Genomic DNA, 24,946 nt, shown 5'->3' on the forward strand with positions numbered 1-24,946 from the left:
TTTACCGGCCGCTTTGGGTGGGGAGGAGCCCGGGGTTTGTTTTTTTTTTGGGGGGGTGAGTGTGTGTGTGTGTGGGGTGTAGGGACACACACACACACACACGCGCGCGCGGCTCCCCCCATGAAGCCACGGAGGATGAACAAGCTGTACATCGGTAACCTCAGCCCCGCCGCCACGGCCGACGAGCTGAAGCAGCTTTTTGGGGAGAAGCAGCTGCCCCTGGCCGGCCAGGTCCTGCTCAAGTCCGGCTACGCCTTTGTGGATTACCCGGACCAAAACTGGGCCATCCGGGCTATCGAGACCTTCTCGGGTAAGACGAGCGCTTCACACCCCCTCGTATCCCCCCCCCCAAAAAAAAAACCCAAACCAACCTCACCCTGCCCACCCCCCCCCCCACCACACACGCACCCCCCTCGCCCCCCGGGGCTCCCCCATATCCCTCTGTCCTCCCTTCCCGGGCATCCCCGCCGGTCGTTCCCACATCATTCCCCCCCTTCCTCCTCCTCCTCCTCCTCCTTTGGGCTCCTTCCCGCGGCTCCTTCCAACCTCGGGTATTTTTCGCTGATTTTTTTCTTCGATTTTATTAAGAGGCGAGCGGGCCGGGAGCGAACCCCCCTACCCCCCCCCCGGCACCCGCTGCCTTTCGGGGACCATTTTACGAGGTGCCCGACCCCAACTCCTCGGGGGCGCGGAGCAAAGGGCGGGCGAAGGGGCGGCTGGGGGGGGAGGGAGGGTTTGGGAGGGGATGGGGAAGCTTGGGGGGGGTCGGGAGACCCGGTGGTAGGTGTTATAGGGGGGTGGGGGGGGGGGAAAGGCGGTGGGGTGGATGGAGGGGTTTGCAGAAGGTGGGCTGCCCCCGGGGGGTGATGCTGAGCGCCCCGCGGTCTCCGCAGGGAAAGTGGAGCTGCACGGCAAAGTGATGGAGGTGGATTATTCCGTGCCTAAAAAGCTCAGGTAAGACCCCCCAACCCCAACCACCACCACCACCCCTCCTTGATGTTGTCACCCCCAGCTGTGGGGAAGGCGGTGTTGTTGGGATGTGCGTTTATTTGGACGGGGGGGGGGGGGGGGTGAGGAGGGAGCCCCGCTGGGTTTTACTTTCGTTCCGGAAAAAAAAAAAAAAAAAGGAGGCGGGGGTGAGGAGCTCCGGCCCTGGGGGGGTCCAGGGAAGGGTGGAAAAGAGGGGGTCCCGACGGTGGGCTCGGTTCTGCTCCTCTTTGGGGCTGAGGGGCCCAGCTCCTCGCCGTGCGGGCGGAAAACAAACGGCTCTGAGGGGGCGGGAAGGGGAGAAAAAGCCCCTTTTTTTTTAAATTTCTTCCCTCCCCCCCCTCATTTTCTCCTGGGGTTTCCATGGGGAGGTCGCCCAGAGGAGCGGGGCCTCCGGTGGTTGTTTTTTAAGAAGCAATTGGGCGGTTTTTTGCTCTTCCCGAGCGGTTCTTTTATTTTTTCGTGCTGCCGGAGGATCCCGAACCTACGAGGCGTTTTGTCTCGGTCGTGGCGTCGAAGCGCACCCTCGTGTTTCTGTCACCCCTCGCCGGCCGTGGGGACCCTCGTGTTCCCTCCAGGCCACCCAGACCCACGGTTGCCCCCTCCCCGATTTATTTTAGCCCCCCCCAAACCGGTGTCGGGAGAACAGGTCCCTGCGCCGGGGGTTGGAAAACAACCCAACCCACCTACCGACCCCGTGGGATGGTCCCTCTGGGTCATTTGTTGCTGCTTGGCTTGGGAAAGTTTGGCTGTTGGAGCCTTAATTTTGAAATTAATAGGGGAGGGGGGAGTTAATGCTGTTGTGTAATTGAGGCACGATGGGGGGAAACAGCATCATGCCCAGCATCACGTGTGCCCGAGCGGGATTTCGTCTTCGGCAGGGAATCCCATGCTCTCCTACCTTGAGAAGTCTTCCAAAAAAACCAAGCACAAAAAATGATAAAAGCCCACCGAAGCAATCCCAGCAGGGATGCTGTCCCAGCACGTCTGCAGCAAATTGATATTTAAGCAGCCAAACATCTGCCCTGCCCCCTGACTTTCCCCGAGCCAGAAATTGGGAAGGCGGCGCGGAGCTGGGACTCGACCTTTAACGTGGATGGAGGGGGATGTAAACAATTCTCTGCCAGGCTTGGGGGGGCCCTGCTGCCTTTCTGTCTGAGTTTTACAAAGGAACGAAAAGGCTTTTAAACTCCAGAGGGGGAAAAAAAAAAAAAAAATGCCTGTTTCTTTTGCATCAATTTGTTGTTGGGTTTGTTGGTTTTGCTCGTCTGGCTCCCAAACCTTCGATTCCGGCTCGGCTCCCAGGTTTCCTCAGGTTATTGAGATCTAATTTAGGCTGATTTATTATTTTCACAACTAAAAAGAGGTGTGTTCTCCTTTATATGAATATACCTGTAGGGGGGGTGTTGTCTTTACCTCAGAAAGTGATAGATTTTGCTTTTAGAACGTGGTTTTTGGCGGGAACGGAGCCTCGTCTGGTCGCGTTGTGGTCGTGTTGTGTCCTCCCAACCCCCTTAAATTGGTAGAAAATCCCATTTTTATGGTTGCAGTCGAGGCACTCGGATCTCGGGGGGGCTCAAATGGGTAAAATCCTCTGTTTGTTGATAGGAATTTGTGTTTTGTTGGGGTTTTTTTTGGGGGGCAACCTGAGCCCTTCTCAGCTCTTGTCCCTGGTGTTTCTGCGTCGCTGGGGGTGGGAACCAGGAGGTGCTGATGCTCCACACCTGCTTTCACCTGGAGAGCTTGATTTTTGTAACCAAATCTAGCATAAATACGTTTTTACTGGTGCATTTATACACTTAAAAATAGGGTTTGGTGAGAAAAGGGCTTGGAAAACCCCTCCGACATCTCGCTGCTGTAGGCAGGGAAGGGATTTCCTCGAGCTGCTGCCAGGGGGTTGTTTCTGTTTCTGTGAAGGCAGGAATTAAATGGGATGATGTTGGGAAGGATCCTCAGTCCTCTGAGGAGTTAAAAAATCACTCCTGCTGCTGCCAGGCCAATGATTTGGGCTCCTATAGGAAGGATCCAACAGCATCTCGATTGTTTGAGTTGTGTTTTTTTTTTGCTACGTTGTGTCTTGGAGAATTAAAAGAAGAAAGAAAAAAAAATCACCCTGTTTTTTTTTTTTTTTATCACCATTTTTAAATTTTAAGTTGATTTTTAAGTTCAACAGGTGCAGAGAATGCTTTGCTTAAAGCAGGGTGAGGCAAGAATTCTGCTTCAAGGGTATTTTTTTTATCCAGAGCCTGGCAGTGAGCATCAGCATCTTGTAAATAGGTTGTAGAGCTCTGAAATCTTGGAAAATCCTGCTAAAGGCAGAGAAGGACATAAATAAAAACTTAAATAGTAAAACCCAACCACCCCAATGCTGACTTTGATACAAGGGATTGGGTAGGAGCGATGAGTTTAATAAGTAGCAGGGATGTAGTCAAGCCCCATTTAATGTCACCAAACCAGTGATGTTTTCAGGTTCCCAGGTGCCTTTTTAATTCCTGCTGTGATTTCCAGCTGTGAGGAGTAAGAGCATGAGGGACATCTGAACAGCTTGAGCTGCAAGTCTGTCTAATATTAAAAATAATAATAATGCTAATAATCATTGTTACTGGTTTATTAAATAGCAAAACTTGGGTGGTTTTGCCCCAGGCAGCAGTTGCTGGAGGGGTGGCAATGAAATGCAGCTTTGCTGGGGGTGATTTGATGGGAGCTGCAGGATTTTCTCCTATTTCAAAAGGAATTGCCCTTAAATAAGTTTCCTTTCTTATTAAATTAAATTCTCCTTTCCACGTGTTTTGGCTTTTTCTCTTTTTTTTTCCCCCCACCCCCTCGTTTTTTAAACCCAAAATGTGGGTGACGTTGAGGCTTGGAATAAATGTCCAGGCTGTTTTGTCTCCCCACCTTTTCTTTCCTTATTCTTAATTGCTGATCATCAGTGAGGTGCTTAATTAGGGGAGTGGAAATCCTTGTGCAAAACCAGTTGCTTTGCCAGGAAAAGCCACCAGCACCTCACTGCACATGCATCTATAAACACCCACATAATAATAGCTCTAATTTAAAAAAAAAATTATATATGTATTAGAGAAACCTGAAGAGCAAGAAGAGATTTTTCACTGGCTGCAGCATGGGGAGGGTTTGTTTTGCTTGGCTTCACCAGGAGAATGAAAACTGACTGGAGGTTTTCCCTGTATTTCCTGGGTGACACTGGATTTAAAATGGATTTCAGAGTGGTGGAAGTGGGGCTGCTCTCTCCAGGTTGAGAATATATGTATTCCCTACTTTTTGGTGGCTTTTATACTGATATAAATTAATAATGCACCTTGCAGTGTTTAAAGTGTTTAGAGTCTTTCATGTATATATAAATGATATTGTATCTATAATGATACTTTCTATGTATTTTATTTATGTAAAAAAGAAAGCTCTGGTCCTGCATTGGGCTTGGGTTTCCCCTTCATCCTACCCCCTCTTCTTCCTACCCCCTCTTTTTTTTTCTCTTTTTCCTTACCCCCCCCCCCTCTTTCTCTTTCCCCCCCTTTCTTTTTTTTCCCTTTTTTTTCTTTTTATTTCCCCCCCTTTCTTTTTATTTCTCCCCCTCTTTCTTTTTATTCCCCCCTTTCTTTTTATTCTTCCCTCTTTCTTTTTATTCCCCCCTCTTTCTTTTTATTTCCCCCCCTCTTTCTTTTTATTTCCCCCCCTCTTTCTTTTTATTTCCCCCCCTCTTTCTTTTTATTTCCCCCCCTCTTTCTTTTTATTTCCCCCCCTCTTTCTTTTTATTTCCCCCCCTCTTTCTTTTTATTTCCCCCCCCCTTTCTTTTTATTTCCCCCCCTCTTTCTTTTTATTTCCCCCCCTCTTTCTTTTTATTTCCCCCCCTCTTTCTTTTTATTCCCCCCTCTTTCTTTTTATTCCCCCCTCTTTCTTTTTATTCCCCCCTCTTTCTTTTTATTTCCCCCCTCTTTCTTTTTATTTTTCCCCCCTCTTTCTTTTTATTTTTCCCCCCCTCTTTCTTTTTATTTTCCCCCCCTCTTTCTTTTTATTTCCCCCCCTCTTTCTTTTTATTTCCCCCCTCTTTCTTTTTATTTCCCCCCTCTTTCTTTTTATTTCCCCCCTCTTTCTTTTTATTTCCCCCCCTCTTTCTTTTTATTTCCCCCCCTCTTTCTTTTTATTTCCCCCCTCTTTCTTTTTATTTTTCCCCCCTCTTTCTTTTTATTTCCCCCCTCTTTCTTTTTATTTCCCCCCCCTTTCTTTTTATTTCCCCCCTCTTTCTTTTTATTTTCCCCCCCTCTTTCTTTTTATTTCCCCCCCCTCTTTCTTTTTATTTTCCCCCCCTCTTTCTTTTTATTTCCCCCCCCTTTCTTTTTATTTCCCCCCTCTTTCTTTTTATTTTCCCCCCCTCTTTCTTTTTATTTCCCCCCCCCTTTCTTTTTATTTCCCCCCCCCTTTCTTTTTATTTCCCCCCCTCTTTCTTTTTATTTTCCCCCCTCTTTCTTTTTATTTTCCCCCCTCTTTCTTTTTATTCCCCCCTCTTTCTTTTTATTTTTCCCCCCTCTTTCTTTTTATTTTTCCCCCCTCTTTCTTTTTATTTTTCCCCCCTCTTTCTTTTTATTTTTCCCCCCTCTTTCTTTTTATTTTTCCCCCCTCTTTCTTTTTATTTCCCCCCCTCTTTCTTTTTATCCCCCCCTCTTTCTTTTTATCCCCCCCTCTTTCTTTTTATCCCCCCCTCTTTCTTTTTATCCCCCCCTCTTTCTTTTTATGTTTCCCCCCTCTTTCTTTCTATGTTTCCCCCCTCTTTCTTTCTATGTTTCCCCCCTCTTTCTTTTTATTTCCCCCCCCCCTTTCTTTTTATTTCCCCCCCCCTCTTTCTTTTTATTCCCCCCCCTCTTTTTCCCCCCCCCTCTCCCCCCCCCATTAATCCTGCAAAGCTGTGACAGATGGGACATTGTTTCCCATTCATCCCCCCTGTTAATTCCAGGACAGTATCAATCACATTCCAACCTCCCCCTGCCCCCCCCCCCCCCATTCCAACCTCCATCCCAGGGCAGGTTGTTCACCCTGCAGACCAGGACGGGGCTTTAACATGAAGGGATTTTTCATTCCTTAAGAGTGTCCAGGCAAAACCCCCCCCCAGGCTGGGAGGGGAACTGGAGCAGATGCATCTTGGCAACTGGTTGAAACTGGGGCAGCTCTTTAATGCTTATCCGGGGCCGTTGCTCCTTAAGATCCCTGGCTGGGTTGGGTTGAGCCAGAGCAAAACTTGTCAGGGATGACCCCAACTGACTGAAAAAAAATTGAAATATCACAATCAAGAGTGGCAAACCCAACAGGTGTTTTCTTCCTTAGGCAAGTTTCTTACTTGCCTCCCTGGGGAACTGTGCCTGTTTCTGTCTCTGAAGAATTCCAGTGGGACTGGGGCTGAGTTTGGTCCCTACCTGATGATGAGCTTGATTTTTTGGTAGATGTTTTCTTGCCTGGGACAAATATTTCCTGAAGCAGGCAGGGCTGCTGGGGAGGTGGTTGATTCCCAGCACCTTTCCCCTCTTGAGGTTTTTTTCCCCTAGTTCTCTTGAAAACTGGTTTTTATTGGGAGCTGCTGGACGGTGTTTGCCCTCAGAGGTGGAAGGTGATCAAATCTTTTATGGCTTTATGATGGTAAGATATGACAGAGCTTGACTAGAAGGAAAACATTCATTTGTAAGGGCAAAGAGTGGTGAAGCCACCCAGGTGCAAGGCTTGTATGGAAGCTGGGTGGACTGGAGGTTCTGGTTCACTGGTGGGAGAGGAGGCGGAGGGGGAAGGTGCGGGATCCCGGAGCTGGAGGAACGTGGGGATGGTGGGGATGGTCCCTGGAGCTGCAGCCCCGTGGACAGGGGAAGGATGGGCAGATGCAGGGAGGGTGGGTGGAGGCTGGGCAGGGGGCTCTAGGAGCTGGTTTTCATGTCACAGCTTTGTCTCATCTTCATTCTTCTTCCTGCGTGTCCCTGGATTTTGGGGCTGCTGCCTGTTCGTTCCCTGAGAGGGGCAGCCGTGAAGCTGGGTCACTGCTGCTGCTGGGGAGTGCAGGGATGTGCCATAAAAACCCCCACCCCAAGCCACTTGATTCTGGGCAACAAATCACAAGCTTTAAGGCTGCTTCTGGCTGATTGCTTGATTCCAGCCAGTGCAGCACACGGGCTGGGGAGCCTCTTGTTTGTGGCCATCACCCCGTGACACTGGCCCTGGGTTTTCCATCCCCTTTTCCTGCCAGGTTGTGACATGGATCTCAGGGTTTCTCTCCACCTGATGCATGAGTTAGAGTTTGGCTCCATCATAGATTATTTCATTGACCCATTTTACAGCCTCACCTGATGAGCCAGCCAGCTCCTTCATCCTCCCGTGATGCTGGTTGTTCCCAAAACCCAGCTCTGGGATGGAGGAGATGTTTCCTCCTCAAGCTGGAGTAGCTGCTAGCATGCAGGAACATACTGGCTTGAACTTTGCAAGGCTAAAAGGCAGTTGGACTTCTGTAAATCTGGTTTCTTCAGTGCTTGAGGCTGATGCTTGGTCCCCACCAGGAATTTCCATCTGGGCTGGGCACCAAGAAGGTGCAGGTGGGGAAGAGCTGGGGGGTGGTGGAGAAATACACAGCTCCTGTGTTATCTGAGGGCAGCTCCTTGTGGCAGGGCTGCTTGCACTGTGTGTTTTTTTTCAGACTCCAGGCCTGTAGTTGGTGGTTATCATCAATCATTATTGTTTGTGGGGTTTTTTTTAATCCCTACCAGCCTGCTGCAAAACAGGTTGGGTGAAGAGTGGCCTTCACCATGAGGTCCCGTGCCAGGAGGTGTGTGTGTGTGTGTGCATGAGGGAAATATAAACAAAGAGGTTTTTCTACCCCAAACTCTTCCTGGGAGTGGTGTTGGAGGAGGGTGGCCTTGAGCTCTGCTGCTCTGTCCCATGGGGACCATGTCCAGTCTGTGTCCCAACCCTGGGAATGACACCTCCATGCCTCTGGATGGTACAACCATCACTCCAGCAGTGGTGACCACGTGTGGTCCAGCACAGCTGCAGCCAGGTGGGGAATGACAGGAGCTATAAAAAAATACACCCAGTAGGAAAAATACATCCAGTGGGCACTAGGAACAGGTTGCCCAGGGAGGTGGTGGCTGCCCCATCCCTGGCAGTGTTGAAGGGCAGGTTGGATGGGGCTTGGAGCAGCCTGGGCTGGTGGGAGGTGTCCCTGCCCATGCAGGGGGGTTGGAGCTGGATGATCTTGAAGGTCCCTTCCAACCTTTACCATTCTATGAATAACATTTTAAGTGCTGAGTGGTGATAATGAGCTGCTGGAGACCCTGCCAGGTGGTAGGTGTGAAGCTTGGAGCCCCATTTTGGGGATCTTTAGATGCTCTGCACCAGCTCAGCTGAACTCTGGGAGTGGGAATAGGCTGTAGTGTCCTGCTGAGCAGTGGGGTGACCTGGCACTTTGCTGTGGTCCTTCTCTTTGGGTGTTTTGGAAGGTGGAGAGCACAGGGGGATGAGACAGCATCTCCGGGGCCCAGGGCTCCCTTGATGAAGAGGCAGGGAGATGATGGCCCTGGTGTGATTCACCTCAAGGCAGAGGCTCTTCTAAAGCTACTGCTGACACCGTGGTGAGGTGACCACGGCCATTGTGCTGGTTTCACTGGGATGAGCTGCTTCAAAGTGTCCCCTGGGCTGCTGGGCTTTGGTGACAGGGTAAAGCTGCTCTGTGGTCCAGCCTGCAGCACCCTGGGCTCAGAGACTTCCCAGGCTGGGGGAGGAGGATGGCTGTAGCAATGGGTTGGCTTGTGGCTGAGTGGTGGCATCTTGGGATGAGGCAGGTGAAGGTGCCACCAGTTCTGGTTTGGGGGTGGAAGTACCTGGGAAGTGTGTCTGGGTCTCTCTGCCAGCAGGGAGATGCCTGTCCTGGGCCTCAGTTAGGCTCTTGGAGCTGATAAGGGCTCCTCCCTGGCCAGCTTGGAAGCACATGAAGGTGCTGATGGTTGGAGATTTGCTGGGGTTTGCTGGGAAGGGAAGGACTGGGATAGAATGGAGTGGATGGGATGGGCTGGGATAGGATGGAGTGGATGAGAAGGGCTGGGATAGGATGGAGTGGATGAGAAGGGCTGGGATAGGATGGAGTGGAGGGGATGGTGTAGGATGGAGTGGATGGGAAGGGCTGGGGTAGGATGGAGTGGAGGAGATGGGGTAGGATGGAGTGGATGGGAAGGGCTGGGGTAGGATGGAGTGGATGGGAAGGGCTGGGATAAAATGGAACGAGCTGGGGTAGGACAGGGTAGAGTTGGATGGGATGGAGTGAATCTTGCTCCCTGCCTTGCCAGTGTCTGAAGCTGCTCTCCCAGCCAGTGGTTGGGTGACAAGTGGTGCCACCCAGTGTGGGCAGGGGTGTGTGTTGATGGCTCCTGGACGTGCCTGTGTCCGCAACTCTGCAGAGGCTTCATTGCAGGAGGTTTCTTTGGAAACCCAGCAACTGGCACTGGAGGGAGCGTTTGGAGATGGCTTCAGGCCTGGTGGGAGGTGACCAGGGCAGGGCTGGAAGCAGTGGCTTTCCCCATGGAAAGCAGAGGGAAGCAGGATGCTCTGGCAGCTCCCACCAGCCCCTGTCCCTCCAGACCCTAACCCAGGGCTTTGTCATTGCAGGAGCAGGAAGATCCAGATCCGAAACATCCCGCCCCACCTGCAGTGGGAGGTAAGAAGGGGACAGTCCTGAAACCATCCTGAAGTTCACCTCCTGCTCCAGCAGCTGGGCCGAGCTGTGCTGAGGGTCACTCCTGACCGCTCTCAACCTCCCCAGTCGCCCCAGGAGGGAGGTGGAGTGTGAACTGGGCTCCATCTCCCACCTGCTGGTGGGTCCCACAGCCACGGGGCATCGTTAGGGTCATGGGACGTGGGTGAAGGCATCTGAGCAGTTGGGTGACAGTGGCTCTTGTTGGGGTGTCTGGGGGTGAAGCAGCCTCTCCTGCCCACCTCACCTTGCTGCTCTCTCCCCCAGGTGCTGGATGGCCTGTTAGCTCAGTATGGGACAGTGGAGAATGTAGAGCAAGGTAAGGTGGTCCACCGTGGTGGTCCCTGTCAGTGCAAAAGCCCCCAGTGCTGCCCAGAGAAAACCCAATGGGGTGTAAACTGGTTTCTCCAGTCACAGGTACTGGGCTAAAATGGTTTTCCCTGTGGAGACACCTCCGTGGTGGTGGCCATCAATCCTCCATCCCCAGGGCTTCTCCTGGCACATGCAAACTCCCTGTCCCCACAAGCAGTGTTTGGGGTCTGCTGGTAGAGCAGGGATGTCCCACCACCCATCCACCCTCCTCGCTGGGGGTGGCAGGATCCAGGATCCAGCCTTGGCACCTCAGCTCCTGTGCCAGCCCAGCCCCATTTTCCTCCTGCTGGGCTACACGGGCACCTGGTGTGGGGCTGGGGGTGTCCCCAGGGGACGGGCACTGCCCTCCCAACTGTCCCCACGAGCTTCAGGGCACCGGGGTCTCTCCTGCCCTGCTCTGAGGCTCCTTCTCTTGCTTCTCCCCCAGTCAACACCGACACAGAAACAGCCGTTGTCAACGTCACGTACGCAAGTAAAGAAGAAGCAAAAGTGTGAGTGGGTTTGGTTTCGTTTTGTCCGTATTTTCAGGCTGCCTCAGCTTTTCCCAAGGAATCCCAGGTATTTTCCCTCAGCCGGTTTTCCAGGCAGCTCCTTGTCTTCTCCCTAAGCCTCCCGGGGCTGTTGCTAAGCTCTCACAGTGCGAGCGCCAAGTGCCCTCAGAGCTGTCCGTGGATCTTCTCAGGATCCAGCAGGCAGGTTTTGGTGTTCATGTCATAGAGTCACAGCCTGGGTTGGGTTGGAAGGGACCTTCAAGATCATCCAGACCCAACCCCCTGCATGGGCAGGGACACCTCCCACCAGCCCAGGTTGCTCCAAGCCCCATCCAACCTGCCCTTCAACACTGCCAGGGATGGGGCAGCCACAGCTTCCCTGGGCAACCTGGGCCAGGCTCTCACCACTTTTCCATGTCCTAAAAGCCCTCCTGAGCGTTTCCAGGCTGTGTGGCACCTTCTGGCCAGCACTTTCCCCTGGCTGAAGTGGCAGATCCCCGAGCTGCTGTCTCACCTCAAGCTGGTCTGCCACCTCCGGCATCACCCACCTGGGAGGAGACACAGTTCCCACCACCCTATGAGGGGTGCACGGGCAAACTGGGGGGTAGGGGGGAGGCTCTGGCTTCCTGTGTCCACCTTCTCCAGCCTGGGGATGGAAGAGGGGAAGGCGCAGGGCTGGCGAGGGGAAGTTCTGCAGGTCTCTCCCACCCCTGAGGAGCTCCCTCGCCACCCTCCTCCTCTCCCCTGCAGAGCGGTGGAGAAGCTGAGCGGCCAGCAGTTTGAGAACTGTTCCTTCAAGGTTTCCTACATCCCGGATGAAGAGGTGAGCTCCCCTCCGCCCCCCCAGCGATCCCACCGCAGGGGACACACCTCCAGGGAGCGGGGCTCCTCCCCGGGGGGCTCCTCACAGCCCAAACACCTCGAGTTCCCACTGCGGATGCTGGTGCCCACCCAGTTTGTTGGTGCGATCATAGGAAAGGAGGGCTTGACCATAAAGAACCTTACTAAGCAAACCCAGTCCAAGTAAGTACCTCCAATGGTTTCATTTTCTTCCCTAGGGTGGTGTAGATGCCAGGCATGGGTTCTTCCACCCACTTGGGGCTTTCAAGTGCCAGCCAGTGCTGTTTTCTTGGGGTGCAGCCTTTTTTTTTTTTTTTGGGGGGGTGGGATGGTGAGAGGTGGAAACCAACCCCAGTTCCTAAACCAATTCTGCTGGGGTCTGGGTGTGGAAGGAGAGGGGGATGTGTGTCCAAACAGGTCAGGACTGGGTTTCCAAAGCTGGATCACAAGGATGGCTGGGGGAGGAGGCTTCAGGAAAAGGGGGGAAGGTGCTGAAGGGGGATCCTGTGGTCTTTCCCTTTGGGATTTGCCCATCCTGCTGTGCCCCACGTAGGCTGGAGCTGTTGTAGGGGGGAAGGGCACGGTGGGGAGCAGTGCCTGGAGAGGGGTGGGCTTTCCCTCACCTTTTATTTTTGAAGAAACTTGAAAGCCACCCCAAAAAAAAACAAGGGAGGGGACATTTCTTGCCAACGTTTTCCATGTTTTCTCTTGCCAACGTTCTCATTGATTTCACCTCTTGATTTTCTGCATTGGTTTTCCTTGCATGGTTTATTCCTTGCCCAGATCTGTTTGTGTTTAACCCAAAGCTGTCTTCTCCCATGCTCATCATCCTGAATCCTGGTGATCCCACGGGACGTAGGACTCCTGTACCAGAACATCCTCCAGGGCGTCCTAGTTCTCAGAGAAGCTTTTAGAGGCAAATTGTTGGGTCACAGAGTGGCCTCTTGAGCAGGAGGTGGCGGGATCTGCCGCTCCGGAGCCCAACGTGGGGCTTGCAGGAAGAGGTTTGTACGGGAAAGGGGGCAGGCACGTAGGGAGAGGTGCTCTTCCAGCCTTTCTAGCCCTAGAACGTGGCCACCTAGTAGCTGTGAGCTGGTCCTGGTTGGCCCTTCTTCTCCAGGTGAGTCCCCTTGTGTGATGAGCAGAGGGTGTAGCCGTGTCTTTGCCAAACAAGACTGGAAGGTTGTTCTTTGCTAAGCCCTGAGCCTGGTGAGGAAGGTGGGAGGTGCTTGGCTGCTGTTTCTTCTCACCCTGAGGCCCAGCTCTGCTGTCTGGGGCAGTTCCTGCTGCCAGGCTGTCTCTCCCTGTGGGTTGGCTCCTGGTGCCTGGCCCCAAGACCTGTGTTCCATGCTCTCAGCTCTCCTGGCCTGCCTGAGGAGGCCACGTGCCATGGATGGGCCACCACCTCTGCTCCAGCCTTGATCTAGGGGAGACCTTGTGCCACCCAGGCAGCTGCAGAAAGACCATTGCCTTCAGTTTGGGGGTGTCAGCTTGCAGCTCTGTGCTTCCTCAGGCCACCTTGACCCACTGGTGTGCTGGGGACAAGGGGACAGGGGTGCTGTTGGCACCCTGTTGGCTGGTCCCTGCTCCCCCCCAGAGCGACGTCAGGTCCCAGAGTCACCTAGGACTTCAGCTCTTGTCTCCACACACACAATGATGCCCAGGGATGCTTCTGTGCTCCAGGGAAGAAAACTTACTCCAGGCTGAGCCACCTTCCTTGGCTGAAGAGGAGCCCGGATCAAGAGCCCACCCCACCAGAAGACCTTCTACAATCCCTTGCAGTCGGATGAGGAGAGAGGACCGTTGCTGCCCAGCAGCCACAGGACCAGGATAACCCTACATGCAGACCCTGCCCTTCCCCTTGAGAGGGTTGTCCCTCCTGGCCACCTCTCTTAGGAGCCTTCCCAGCTCCTCTAAGGTCTCCTGGAGGCTTTTTCCTGCTGCACCATGAGCAAACCTGACCCATCCCTGTGCCACCTCAGTTGTCAGCTGCCCTTGTTGCCCCTGTCTGCACAGCACCCTGAGGTCCCAGGCAGCTGCAGATGGGGTGAGAGGGTTGAGAGTCCCCTTCCCCATCCTCCTGTTGGACTGGAGCTGTGCAGCAGCAGGACTGGGATGTCCTGGCAAGTCCAGAGCCCTTCTCCACCCTCCAGCACTTCAGGGCAGGACATGCCTGAAGGCAGCAGCCCCTTCCTGGAGCCCCATCTTCCCTCTCTGCGAGTTGAGCTTGTCCCTGCACATCCAGGTGTGGAATGGGCTGGAGGTCACCCAGAAACATGGCCCGTGTCCCTCTCCTGGACTTCTCCAGGATACTCATCACTTGGATGCATCCATCCTGCCCACCTGTGGCCCTGCCACCTGCCCCACGGGCCTGTCATCACCTCTGGTGGCACCTGGTGATGCCTTTGCTGTCTCCCTGGTGGAGGGGCTGGCAGTGGATGTCCCTGTGCATGTTGGTGCTGCCTCTGAAGGAACGTGTCCTCCAAGTCAACCTGCTGGAGCTCCACAGCTGGGAGCACCTTAGAGGGTGTCATGGCACGCAGCTGGGTCCCTGTGTGCTGTAGACATAACCAAGGGGAAGGGAGAACCTGGTGGTGCTGGTGTCTCCAGCACCTCTTTGCCCACTCCAAGGAGGGCCTGTCTCCTGCCTGAGCAGCTCGAGCTGAAGCCATGGGAGATCTGGAGAGATGTAGCCCGCAGAGGAGATCAAACTCTCTTCATTCCCTCTTTGGTGTGCAGATGAAACCATCCTGGGGTCCCCTTTGAAGCTGTTGGTGTCAGGCTCTTCCTTCTCCACAGGGAAGGTCCACCTGGCTGCTCCCCCTCTGCCTGTAGATGAAGTGTCCTTGCTCCTCTGCACTGGTTTCATGAGCTCCTGGAAGAGTTGACCTGTCCAAAGCCACCGTGACCCTGCAGCATCCAAATGTGGTGCTGGTTGGGGGTGACTCTTCACCACAACCCTTGGCCGTGCGTGCCCAGCAGCACCCATGAATGACCCTGGTCAGGATGGAGACCTCTTACCAATAAAAACAGAGACGTGGAGCTGAGCACTGGTGGCATGCACTGGGTGGCTGAGCAGTCACCACTGCACCTTCCTCAGGAGATCTGGGCCAGCCCAGCTCTGGCTGCAGCAGTGACAGGGACCCCAAGGTGGTGGCCAATGGCAGGATGGCTGCCTGGCATCATCCTCCAGTGGGAAGAGTGCATGGACTGGCATGGAGAAGATGGAGAGGTTGTGCTTCAAGGAGCGTGGGTTGACCTGCTGGAGTCTCCTACCCTGCTGTCCTCTCTCCCTCTCTCTCAGGGCCTTGGCCAGGTTGAGTGGTGAGGAGCGAGCTGGAGGCACGTGTCTCCTCCTCCCCACCATGAGCTGAGGGGAGGACCAGAGGAGGTAGAGCAAGGTCCCTGCTGGTGCAGGGAGGGCGTGAGTACAAGCAGGGTGGCTGACGCGTGTCTCCGTGTGGTGACAAAGTGCTGCTGTGGGTAAGTGGTGTCCCTGTCCTGAAGGACACGCTGGTCGCTGGACAGCCTTGGGTGTTGTGCAGAGAGAGAGAGGCTGAGGTTGGAAGAGACCCTCTGGAGATCTCAGATCTGGCCTCCTGCTCCCAAGCGGGACTGGTGTCAAGAGGTGACGGAGCAGGTTGCTCAGGGCTTGGTCCAGTTGAGGTTCTGGCCCCTCTTGATGCATCGTGCCACGTTGCTTGATGTCCCTCAGCTCCCAGGCAGACCTCAGGTCACAAAGGTGGAGGTAGCTCAAACCTGAGCAAAGCCAACAGAAGTGGAACACTGCCTGGGCTTGCGTGACACCAGGTGATGGTGGACACACATCAGTGAGACCCAGCTTCACCCCAAAGCTTGAGCAGGTGTTGAAGGAGCTTTTCTGGGAAGAGGAAGCTCCCGAGCTCTGGAGAAGCCTTCGTGGGACACCAGCTGCATCTCAGGGGGCTCCTCCTCTCTGCTGGTTGTTTCTCCCTAGGGTTGACATCCATCGGAAGGAGAACGCCGGCGCTGCCGAGAAGCCCATCACCATCCATGCCTCTCCAGAGGGCTGCTCTGAAGCCTGCAGGATGATCCTGGACATCATGCAGAAGGAGGCTGAGGAAACCAAGTCGTAAGTGTCCCAGCGGAACGGGCAGGTGTGGTGGGAGGGAAGTCCAGCCATGGAATCCGTGCATTGTTGGGTGGGAAGGGACCTTCGAGACCATCCAGTCCCAGGGTCTGGGAGCCAGCCATGGGCAGGGACACCTCCCACCAGCCCAGGCTGCTCCAAGCCCCATCCAACCTGCCCTTCAACACTGCCAGGGATGGGGCAGCCACAGCTTCCCTGGGCAACCTGGGCCAGGCTCTCACCACCCTCACAGGACAGATTTTCTTCTTAATGTCCAGTCTAAGTCTTCCCCTCCTTCACCTTGAGACCATTGCCCCTTGTCCTACCACTGCATGCCCTTCTCCACCATCAGTGGAGAAGAAGCCTTCTTCTGTCACCCCCTGCCCCCTGAGGGAACTGCTGGCATTCCAAGTTTCTGGACAGAGTCATGGGGTCAGTTAATAACTTACAGCTTAATAACATCTCCACGTTGTGGTTGATGATGCAGTCAAGACCAGAAGCTCAGATGGGCCCAGAGAACACGTAGGCAAACCATGGAGAACAAAACCTCGTGACATACAGGTGGTTGGGCTTGGGAAGTCCCTGAGTTGCTGTTCCCCAGAAGCTGAGGAGATACAGCTGTGGGAAACAGTGGTGGTTCTTCTGCTCCTTCCACCACATCAGTAGTGCCTGTTGTTGGAAGTGGGTTTCCTGGCCAGGTGGACCCGTAGATGTTATTTTTTTCAATCCCTTTTAGTGCAGAAGAGATTCCCTTGAAAATCCTGGCACACAACAGCCTGGTGGGGAGGTTGATTGGCAAGGAAGGCCGCAACCTCAAGAAGATCGAGCAGGACACGGGCACCAAGATCACCATCTCCCCGTAAGTCCTGGTGGCCTCCAAGCCACCCTCCTCCATCCAACACGATACGGGCAGAGCTGGAGCCAGGAAACAGCAGTTGGGTCCTTCCCATTTCCCATCCCACAGAATCACAGCCTGTCAGGGGTTGGAAGGGACCTCTGAAGATCATCCAGTCCAACCCCCCTGCCAGAGCAGGACCCAAACCAGGGCAGGTCACTCAGAAAGGCATCCAGACAGGTCTGGAAAGTTTCCAGAGACGGAGACTCCACAGCCTCTCTGGGCAGCCTGTCCCAGGGCTCTGTCACCCTCACAGGACAGAAGTTCTTCCTCATCTTGAGGTGGAACTTCCTGGGCTCCAGTTTGAATCCATTGCCCCTTGTCCTGTCCCAGGGCACAAGTGACAAGAGCTTGTCCTGCCTTCTTGCTGCCCTCATGGATTGATAGACATTCATTAGATCCCCCTCAGGCTTCTCCTCTCCAGACTGAACAGCCCCAGGTCCCTCACCCTTTCCTCATCAGGCAGGTGTTCCAGTCCCTCCATCATCCTCACAGCCTCCCTTGGACTCTCCCCAGTAGATCCCTGTCCCAGGTGGACATTCCTCATCCCAGGTGGATGGTGGTGTCAGGTGTGACCTCACACTCTCTCAGATGGGACCTTGAGCTCTCCTTTCTTCTCCTGACCTGGAGGAGAAGTGCTGATGGTTTCCCCATGGGGTAGGTTGCAGGACTTAACCCTTTATAACCCCGAGAGGACCATCACGGTGAAGGGCAGCACGGAGGCCTGTTCCAGTGCTGAAGTGGAGATCATGAAGAAGCTGAGAGAGGCCTACGAGAGCGACGTGGTGGCCGTCAACGTAAGCTGCCCAGCCCTGGGGTGGCCCTGCTTCAGAGCCACTGCTGAGCTGGCCAGAAGAAAATCCGGGGGGTGGGACAGAGACAATGTGGAACTGCAAGGGTTGGCCCTCACCCCTGGTGTCCACACGGTGGGGAGAAGCCCCAAACCCCAACCCCAGTCTTGTCTTTTACACGTTTCTCCGTGTCTTTGCTTTCCCAGCAACAAGGCAACCTGATCCCAGGACTGAACCTCAGTGCTTTGGGCATCTTCTCCACGGGGTTGTCCATGCTCCCCTCCACCCCTGGAGCCCGAGGAGCTGTGGCAGCCACCCCCTACCACCCGTTTCCAGTAAGTGCAAGAGGTTTTGGGGTGCAGGGGGCATGTTCTTGGGGGGGCAGAGTGGTCTCCAGGCTCTCCTGCTGAACCTCTTGGATTTGGGTGGATGCTGTAGCAACTGGAGCCATCTCCCCGTGAGGTGGCTCCTGTCTCGTGGGCAGCCTTGAGCAAGAGCTCTGGCTCTCGGCTCTTTGGGGAAGATGCTCATCACAGAAGCCCAAGTGGAAAAGACAAGGGGTGAACATGGCTTGTCCCTCCTTGGATTTAGCTCCCCAGGAGTATCAGCTGCATCCCCACGTTGTGCTGGAGCTTGGTTTCACCCGTGTTGAAGGGACACTGGCCGTGTCCCAGGGGTGTGCTGCTCTCTGGTGGTGGCTGGGCCCATGGAAAAACCCCCATAGGTGGTCTTCAGCCCTGACCCCAACCCCACCCCTGGGCTGTGATGGTGTGGACTCAGTTGTGCCCCACGGCTCTGGTCTTGGTGGCCACCTGAACCCACTGGCATCGCCGTGGGGTGACAGGGACCACGCCAGCCTTGCCCTGTGCCCCCAGCCTTGATCCCTGCCCTGCCACCCCGAGGGTTTTTCCTTGCTGGGACTTGATCTCCACCCAATCCCACCTCTCGAGGGTTTTCCTCTTCCTGGGGTTAACCAGCTGTTTTCTCTCCCTGCCGCCGGCAGCAGCAGAGCGGTCGGAGGAGAAGGGTGAGTGTGGGGCTGGGGGTGGACAGGGCCAGGGGGGCTGTGGTGGCCCCACAGGGCACCAGGGAGGGTCTGTCTGTCTGTCTGTCCCTGCACTGCCAAGCCCACCCAGGGAGGATGCTCTGCCCCCGTGGAAACCTCTGCTGGAGTGCTGAGTGGTTTGATGGAGAGAAGCTGGGCAGGTCTCCTGGAGGTTCCTTCACCCCAAAGCTTTGCATGACCTTTTTCAAGCCTCTTGGCCTGGTGAGGCCAAGAGGAGCAGCTGACTCTGCCACCTTTTTTTTTATTATTATTATAAAGCAAGGAGCTGGGAAAAGGAAAGGAAAAGGAAACCAGGTTGGCTCTGGCCCAGGTCCTCAAGTCCTTTGTGTTTCACACCTCAGAGGGGTTGTTTCTGACCGTGTCCTCAGCAGGACCTGGTGGCTGTAGCTTCATCCCTGCAGCTCTAGAGACCTGGCAAGGATGGAGAACAAGGACGGACCCTCATGGTGAACAGCAGAAGGTGGGGGGTCCCCCCCATCTGCCATGACCATCTGGGCAGGAGAGGACTCAGTGGGTGTAGGAGACGTGGAGCTGGCCAGAAACAGAGGGTGGACATGGGGAGCATGAGCACAGAACCTCAGAGCTGTGGGTGGAGGTGGAGGGAGAAGGGTGTCTGCTGTGGGCAGGGAGCCAAGCCTTCTCCTTCCAAGTAACTGTGGCTTGCAGGTGGCATCTGGTTGCTCTTGCCCACATCTTAAAAGAGTGGGAGATGGGAAGAGAGCTGCATCTGCTGCCAGCAGAAATGTCTGCTGGATTTGAGACACAGAAGAGTTGGGTTGGGGTGCTGCCATGTACCCCTTGCTTCTGGCTAGGGAGAGACCCTCAGGTTTCTCCGTGTCACTAGCCCAGGGCTTGGGAGAACATCTCCTTCAGCCTTTGCTTTTCTTCTGTTGGAACTGGAGAAGGGAGTTGATGACAGAAATCAGAGCCAGGCCAGACTTTTTTTGCTCAGTCCTCACCAAACTTTGACCTTCTCCGTGGTGGTCACCACGTGGTTTTGGCTTTTCCAGGGTTGCTGCTGCTCCTCCAGAAGGCCAGTTTTCCACTCTTAAACACTGGCAGGACACGGGCAGAAAACAGCAGTGGGGAGGGACTGGTGGAACTGGGAGCTGCCATCCCTTCCCAGCCCCGCTGCAGCCACGGGATCTACCCCGGCTGCACCCTTGGGTGCTCTGTGGAAGGGCTGCCTGGGGCTGAGGGCTTGTCCCCAGGCTGATGGTGGTGGCATTGCCCCCACGTTGGGCTGAGAGTTGGCTGGGGAGGGGCTGGCATGTTGGGGACATCACTGACCCTCATTTTCTCTCCCTCCACAGAGCTCCTCAGCTTATCTCTCGGGTCTGTACGGAGCCCCCCAGGCTGGCACCTTCCCCCACCAGCACCCTGTGAGTCCCTGGCACCCCTTCCAGGGGTGGGGATGGTGGCAGGGGGGGACAGTCACCCCCACACCTCCCCCCTGGTGAAGCTGGTCCTCTGAGTGTCTCACCCTTCCCTTCCCCTGCAGGTGCCAGAGCAGGAGGTTGTGAACTTGTTCATCCCGACGCAGGCGGTTGGGGCCATCATCGGCAAGAAGGGGCAGCACATCAAGCAGCTGGCACGGTTTGCAGGAGCTTCCATCAAGGTGAGCAGGACACTCTGGGGACAACCTGCACCTCAGGCCTTGGCTTCCCCTTCCCTACTGCCCGGGGCAGCAAACAGGAGGGCCTTGGGCACCAGCTGTGCTTCCCCAGCTTAGTAGAAACCCATTTGCTGAGTGGTGATGGGGATCACCCTGTCCCTGTGGGAGGGACATCTCACATGGAATCATAGAACTGTTTTGGTTGGAAAGGACCTTTAAGATCATCAAGCCCCATCAAGATCATTAAGATCATTAAGTTCCCCCAGCCCTGCCAAGGCCACCCCTGCCCCATGTCCCTCAGCACCATCTCCAGGGCTTGGAAACCCCTCCAGGGATGGGGACTCCCCACCTGCCCTGGGCAGCCTGGGCCAGGGCCTGACAGCCCTTTTGGGGAAGAAGTTTCTCCTCATATCCCATCTAAACCTCCCCTGGCACAACTTGAGGCCGTTTCCTTTTGTCCTGTCTCTTGTTCCTGGGGAGAAGAAACCGACCTCCCCTTTGCTCCACCCTCCTTTCAGGGAGCTGCAGAAAGTCAGAAGGTCTCTCCTCAGCCCCTTTTTCTCCAGGTTGAACCCCCCCAGTTCCCTCAGCCACTCCTTGTGCTCCAGCCCCTTCCCCAGCTCCCTTGCCCTTCCTTGGACACACTCCAGCCCCTCCATGTCCTTCTTGTCAAGAGGGGCTCAAAACTGACCCCAGGATTCGAGGTGTCCCTTCACCAATGCCCAGCACAGGGGGGTGGATGATCCCTGCCCTGCTCCTGCTGGCCACACCAGTGCTGATACAAGCCAAGAAGCTTTTGGCCTTCTTGGTCACCTGGGCACATGCTGGCTCTTGCCCAACTGCCACTGACCAACACCCCCAGGTCCTTTTTCCCCAGGCACTTTCCAGCCCCTCTTCCCCAAGCCTGGAGCACTCTGTGGGGTGGTTGTACCCCAAGTGGGAGGACCAGCAGTTGGGCCTTGTTGGACCTCCCTACAGCTGGCCTTGATTCATCGATCCAGCTCACTTGGCAAAGCCTTCCTACCTGCTGGGGCAGGTAGAGGAGATGTTGCCAAAGCAGGGCCCACACTCATGCTCCTTCTTCCCTCACCCCTCTGCAGATCACCCCGGCAGAGGGTCCCGATGCCAGCGAGCGCATGGTCATCATCACGGGGCCACCTGAGGCTCAGTTCAAGGTGTGTTGGGAGGGGGGTGGAGGCTGTGGGATGCCAAGGGGGCAACTTGAGAGCATCCCCACGGTCACCACGGTGCTGCCAGCCTGGCTTTGCCTCCCTGGCTTTGTCTCCCCTCTCCCAGGGGAGCTCTAAGCTCAGCACCACCAGGTTTTGATGCTGCAACCGTGGGGCACATCATCGCCCTCAGGGACTTGGGGGGGGCACTTGCCAGGACCACTGCCCACCCGCTTTTTACTTCCTTTATGTCTCCTCCCCAGGCCCAAGGGCGAATATTTGGGAAGCTGAAAGAGGAGAACTTCTTTAACCCGAAAGAAGAAGTGAAGCTTGAAGCCCACATCAAGGTGCCTTCCTTCGCCGCCGGCCGCGTGATCGGCAAAGGTGGCAAGACGGTAGGTGGGGACACCAGGGGCTGCAGAGCTGGGGACCACCCACCCCACCCCTGCCCACCCCAGGGTGGCCTAATGGTCTCAGCAACATCTTGACCCCAGCCTCGTGTCCTGGTGCTGGGGCTGGTTGGTTGGGACTGTCCTGAGGCGGGGAATGTGGTGTGACCCTGGGCAGCCTGGTGCTGTGTGCTGGCTCAGGGCTGTGGGGGGACAACAGCAGTGGGGGGGACAACAGCAGTGGAGCATGTTTGGCTCCTGCACAACAAACCCATCCCTCCCTGGGGCTCTGTTGGTTGCTCCAGGTGAATGAGCTGCAGAATTTGACCAGTGCAGAAGTCATCGTGCCACGAGACCAAACCCCGGATGAGAACGAGGAGGTCGTGGTGAAAATCATTGGGCACTTCTTTGCCAGTCAGGTAAGGTTTGGCCATGGCTTGGCCAGTATTCCCAGTTACATCCATCTAGGAACGTCACCAAGCATGGCTGTGCAGGAGCATCCTGCTGGTTCCTGCACACCCAGGATGCACTGAGGGTGTTTTGGGAGCTTTCCCTGGATAGGGTTAAAATAGCCCCATCCCTGGAAGTGTTGGATGGGGCTTGGAGCAGCCTGGGCTGGTGGGAGGTGTCCCTGCCCGTGCAGGGGTTGGATCTGGATGATCTTTAATCATAGAATCATGGCATGGTTTGGGTTGGAAGGGACCTTCAAGACCAGGCTGCTCCAAGCCCTATCCAACCTGCCCTTCAACACTGCCAGGGATGGGGCAGCCACAGCTTCCCTGGGCAACCTGGGCCAGGCTCTCACCACCCTCACACTCCAGAATTCCCTCCTCATGTCTCACCTCAATCTCCCTCTTCCAGTTTTCATCCATCCCCCCTTGTCCTCTCCCTCCCTGCCCTTGTCCCAAGCCCCTCCCCAGCTTTCCTGGAGCCCCTTCAGGCACTGGAAGGTGCTCTAAGGTCTCTTCCAACCCAAACCATCCTCTTGATTCTATGACCCTTCAAGCTGGGCTTGATTTAACCAAAAGGTGTCTTGGGACACCACGGGGAGCGTCACTTGGGGTGCGAATTCCTGCTGTGCCGAGCCCCCTAATTAAAAAAGGGGGGGGAGGGGGGTTTGATGGGCTTTGTGCTGTTGTGTCTGGGGAGGGGGGGGAGCCCCAAGTTGCTCCCTGTGCCCTCCCTGACCCCCAGTTCCCCCCCCACCCCAGACAGCACAACGGAAGATCAGGGAAATCGTGCAGCAGGTGAAGCAGCAGGAGCAGAAACACGCTCAGGGAGCCCCGGCCTCGCAGCACAGCAAGTGAGGCTCCCACCTGGTACTGCCTGATGAATGTAACCCCTGCTGCCCCCACAGGGCAGCAAACCAAAGAACAGCCCCCCCCCGACCCCCTTACACACAGCTTGGGGGGCTGCAAGGATGGGTGTAAGGATGAGGGGGCTCCCACCATTCCCTCCCCCCCCCCCCAGCTTCCCCCTTCCAACCTCTCACCACTATCCCTTTAGTTGGGCTAACATGGGCAGAGAGAGAAAGAGAGAGAGAGAGAGAGAGAGAGTGTGAAAGGGATGTTGGGGGGGTTTAATTACTTCTTCATTTCCTACAAGGCACCCATGTCATCCCAGAGGATGATCCCACCCAGCCCTGGGGGGGGGGGGGAAACAGACACACTCATCCATTTTAGAATTCATCTGTCAATCGTGAAACTAACACGGGTTTGGGGTTTTTTTTTTAAGTTTTATAAGAGTATTTTTATATGATGATTTTCTTTTTTGTTTAGATTTCAGAGGGCTCGGGATTTGGGGGTGGGGGGGTGGGTTTGTTTTTAACTCAAAACCAGCTTTTCTAGAGGTTTCATGAGAGGAGCTTAGACCATTGGTTCTCTAATGCACAGTAGAGATGTTCTGCCAGGTGGGGGTGAAAACAGTTATTAAATGAGTGTTAAAAAGCAATTTCTGAAGGGTTTTGAGGAGAGCAGTGCCTGTCTGAGCCAACAGAAGGGATATTATGTCCTAAAAGAGGAATTTCTCCTTTCACATCCCTTTCCTCTTTGCTTCACAGAGCCCAGAACTGGGCTTTGCAACTATTCCTGTCCCCTCTTGTCACCTTCTCTCTCTCTCTCTCTCTCCATCACTGCCCAACCCAACCAGCCCCTTAGAAAAAGGATGAGCTGGAAGCTTTGGGGAAAGATTACAGGGGGGAAAAAGGGAGGCTGGAATAAGAAAAACCAAACAGATTCACAAGAGGAAAATTAAAACCAGTAGCAACATGATTTTTTTAAAATGAAAAACAAATTAACAACCTGACACACACACACAGACAAAAACTACCTCAGGTTTTCGTACCTCAGCACCTTGAGCTTGTTGATCCCCTTTGAGGAGATTTTTTTTTGTATGCCTTGTAAAACTGAAGAGTTGGAGCATTTTTTTAAATTATTTTTTTAATAAAAAAACGAGTTGGAAAAGAAAAAAAAAAAAAAAAAAAAGAGAAGAATAAAATGATCTCAACCCAAGTGAGAAGGAAACCCACCCTAGGTGTCCCCAGAGCTCTGCTGTAAGTCTCCTGCTCCCTGAGAGCCAGTCCTTTGGAGGAAGCTTGAGAAATGTTTAAAATTAAAAAAAAAAACCCCACAGAACAAAAGCTAAAACTTAGAAAAATGAAGGTAGAAAGAAGAAAAATCCACCCAGTGGAAGAGGTGAAAAAAATGTGATGGGCAAAGAGGAGGGCTGGGAGCAGGGGGCTGGGGCCTGTGCTGCCCCACCATGTTTTTTCCTCTATGGTAAAAATGTCTTTGAAACAAAACACCCCCAAAAAAAGTGAAAATAAGAGAAATATATCCAGCTACCAAGAGCCTGAGCTTGCTCTCTGTTCTTTCTTTTCAAGTGCCTTGCAGTGGTCATGGCCAAGCTGAGCTTGAGGGGTTGGAAGGGGTGGGTTCCTGCATGGCCATCCCATTTCCCTGCCTCTGGGGGGATGGAGTTGTTGCTGCTGGGGGAAGGGGGTGGATTTGGAGGGGGTAGGGTGGCATTTTTGGGGGGCAGTATTATTTTCAGGGGGCCACAGTGTTGTCAGGCCTTGGCCAGGATGATTTTTCCCCAGCTGCTTTGGAGAGGTGTTGCCCTGGTGCAGCTGCCTCTCAGCAGGTAGTTAGCAAAGCCCAGATGGTGGGCAGGTGGGGCTGGTGACACAAGCATTTGAATATTGGGACTTCTGAACCAGCTCCAGGGCAGTTATTTCTGCTGTGGTGTTCAATGGGAAAGGAAGAGGGGGGTAAAAAAGAAGAGGGGGGGGGGCTTAAAAAGGAGAGGAGAAGGGGGGTAGAGGAGAAGTGGGGTAGAAAAGGAGGGTAGAGAAGAAGGGAGTAAAAAGATAAGGGGGTAAAAAGAGAAGAAGGGGGTGAAGAAGGGGGTAAAAAGAGAAGAAGGGGGTGAAGAAGGGGGTAAAAAGAGAAGAAGGGGGTGAAGAAGGGGGTAAAAAGAGAAGGGGGTAAAAAGAG

At 54.5% G+C, this 24,946-nt stretch overlaps 1 protein-coding gene across 2 annotated transcripts; it reads left to right on the top strand.

Moving 5' to 3' along the window:
• IGF2BP2 (insulin like growth factor 2 mRNA binding protein 2) lies at positions 1-23,240 on the top strand. 2 transcript variants are annotated; one of them, XM_051625957.1, is made up of 17 exons: positions 1-310; positions 894-954; positions 9,632-9,680; positions 9,984-10,035; positions 10,516-10,579; positions 11,330-11,602; positions 15,396-15,530; positions 16,264-16,386; positions 17,084-17,219; positions 17,420-17,548; positions 18,217-18,240; positions 19,593-19,661; positions 19,781-19,897; positions 20,995-21,069; positions 21,327-21,458; positions 21,758-21,871; positions 22,664-23,240. In XM_051625957.1, the coding sequence occupies exons 1-17, from the start codon at positions 121-123 to the stop codon at positions 22,757-22,759; spliced, it is 1,839 nt and encodes a 612-aa protein (XP_051481917.1). In that variant the 5' UTR covers positions 1-120; the 3' UTR covers positions 22,760-23,240. The 2 variants fall into 2 exon arrangements, with proteins under 2 accessions (XP_051481917.1, XP_051481916.1); XM_051625956.1 differs by lacking the exon at positions 18,217-18,240 and having other exon boundaries at positions 91-310.
• The last annotated feature ends 1,706 nt before the right edge of the window (positions 23,241-24,946 follow it).

This window comes from Apus apus, chromosome 8 (assembly GCF_020740795.1).
Source record: "Apus apus isolate bApuApu2 chromosome 8, bApuApu2.pri.cur, whole genome shotgun sequence".
In the NCBI taxonomy this organism is placed as follows: domain Eukaryota; kingdom Metazoa; phylum Chordata; class Aves; order Apodiformes; family Apodidae; genus Apus; species Apus apus.

What these genes read in the sequence shown, in the direction of transcription:
- IGF2BP2 (XM_051625957.1), top strand. Translation starts at nt 121, where the DNA reads ATGAAGCCACGGAGGATGAACAAGCTGTACATCGGTAACCTCAGCCCC. An exon ending in CCCCCTACCACCCGTTTCCA is followed by an intron (nt 17,549 to 18,216) that starts GTAAGTGCAAGA and finishes TGCCGCCGGCAG; the next exon opens with CAGCAGAGCGGTCGGAGGAG. An exon ending in TTGCAGGAGCTTCCATCAAG is followed by an intron (nt 19,898 to 20,994) that starts GTGAGCAGGACA and finishes ACCCCTCTGCAG; the next exon opens with ATCACCCCGGCAGAGGGTCC.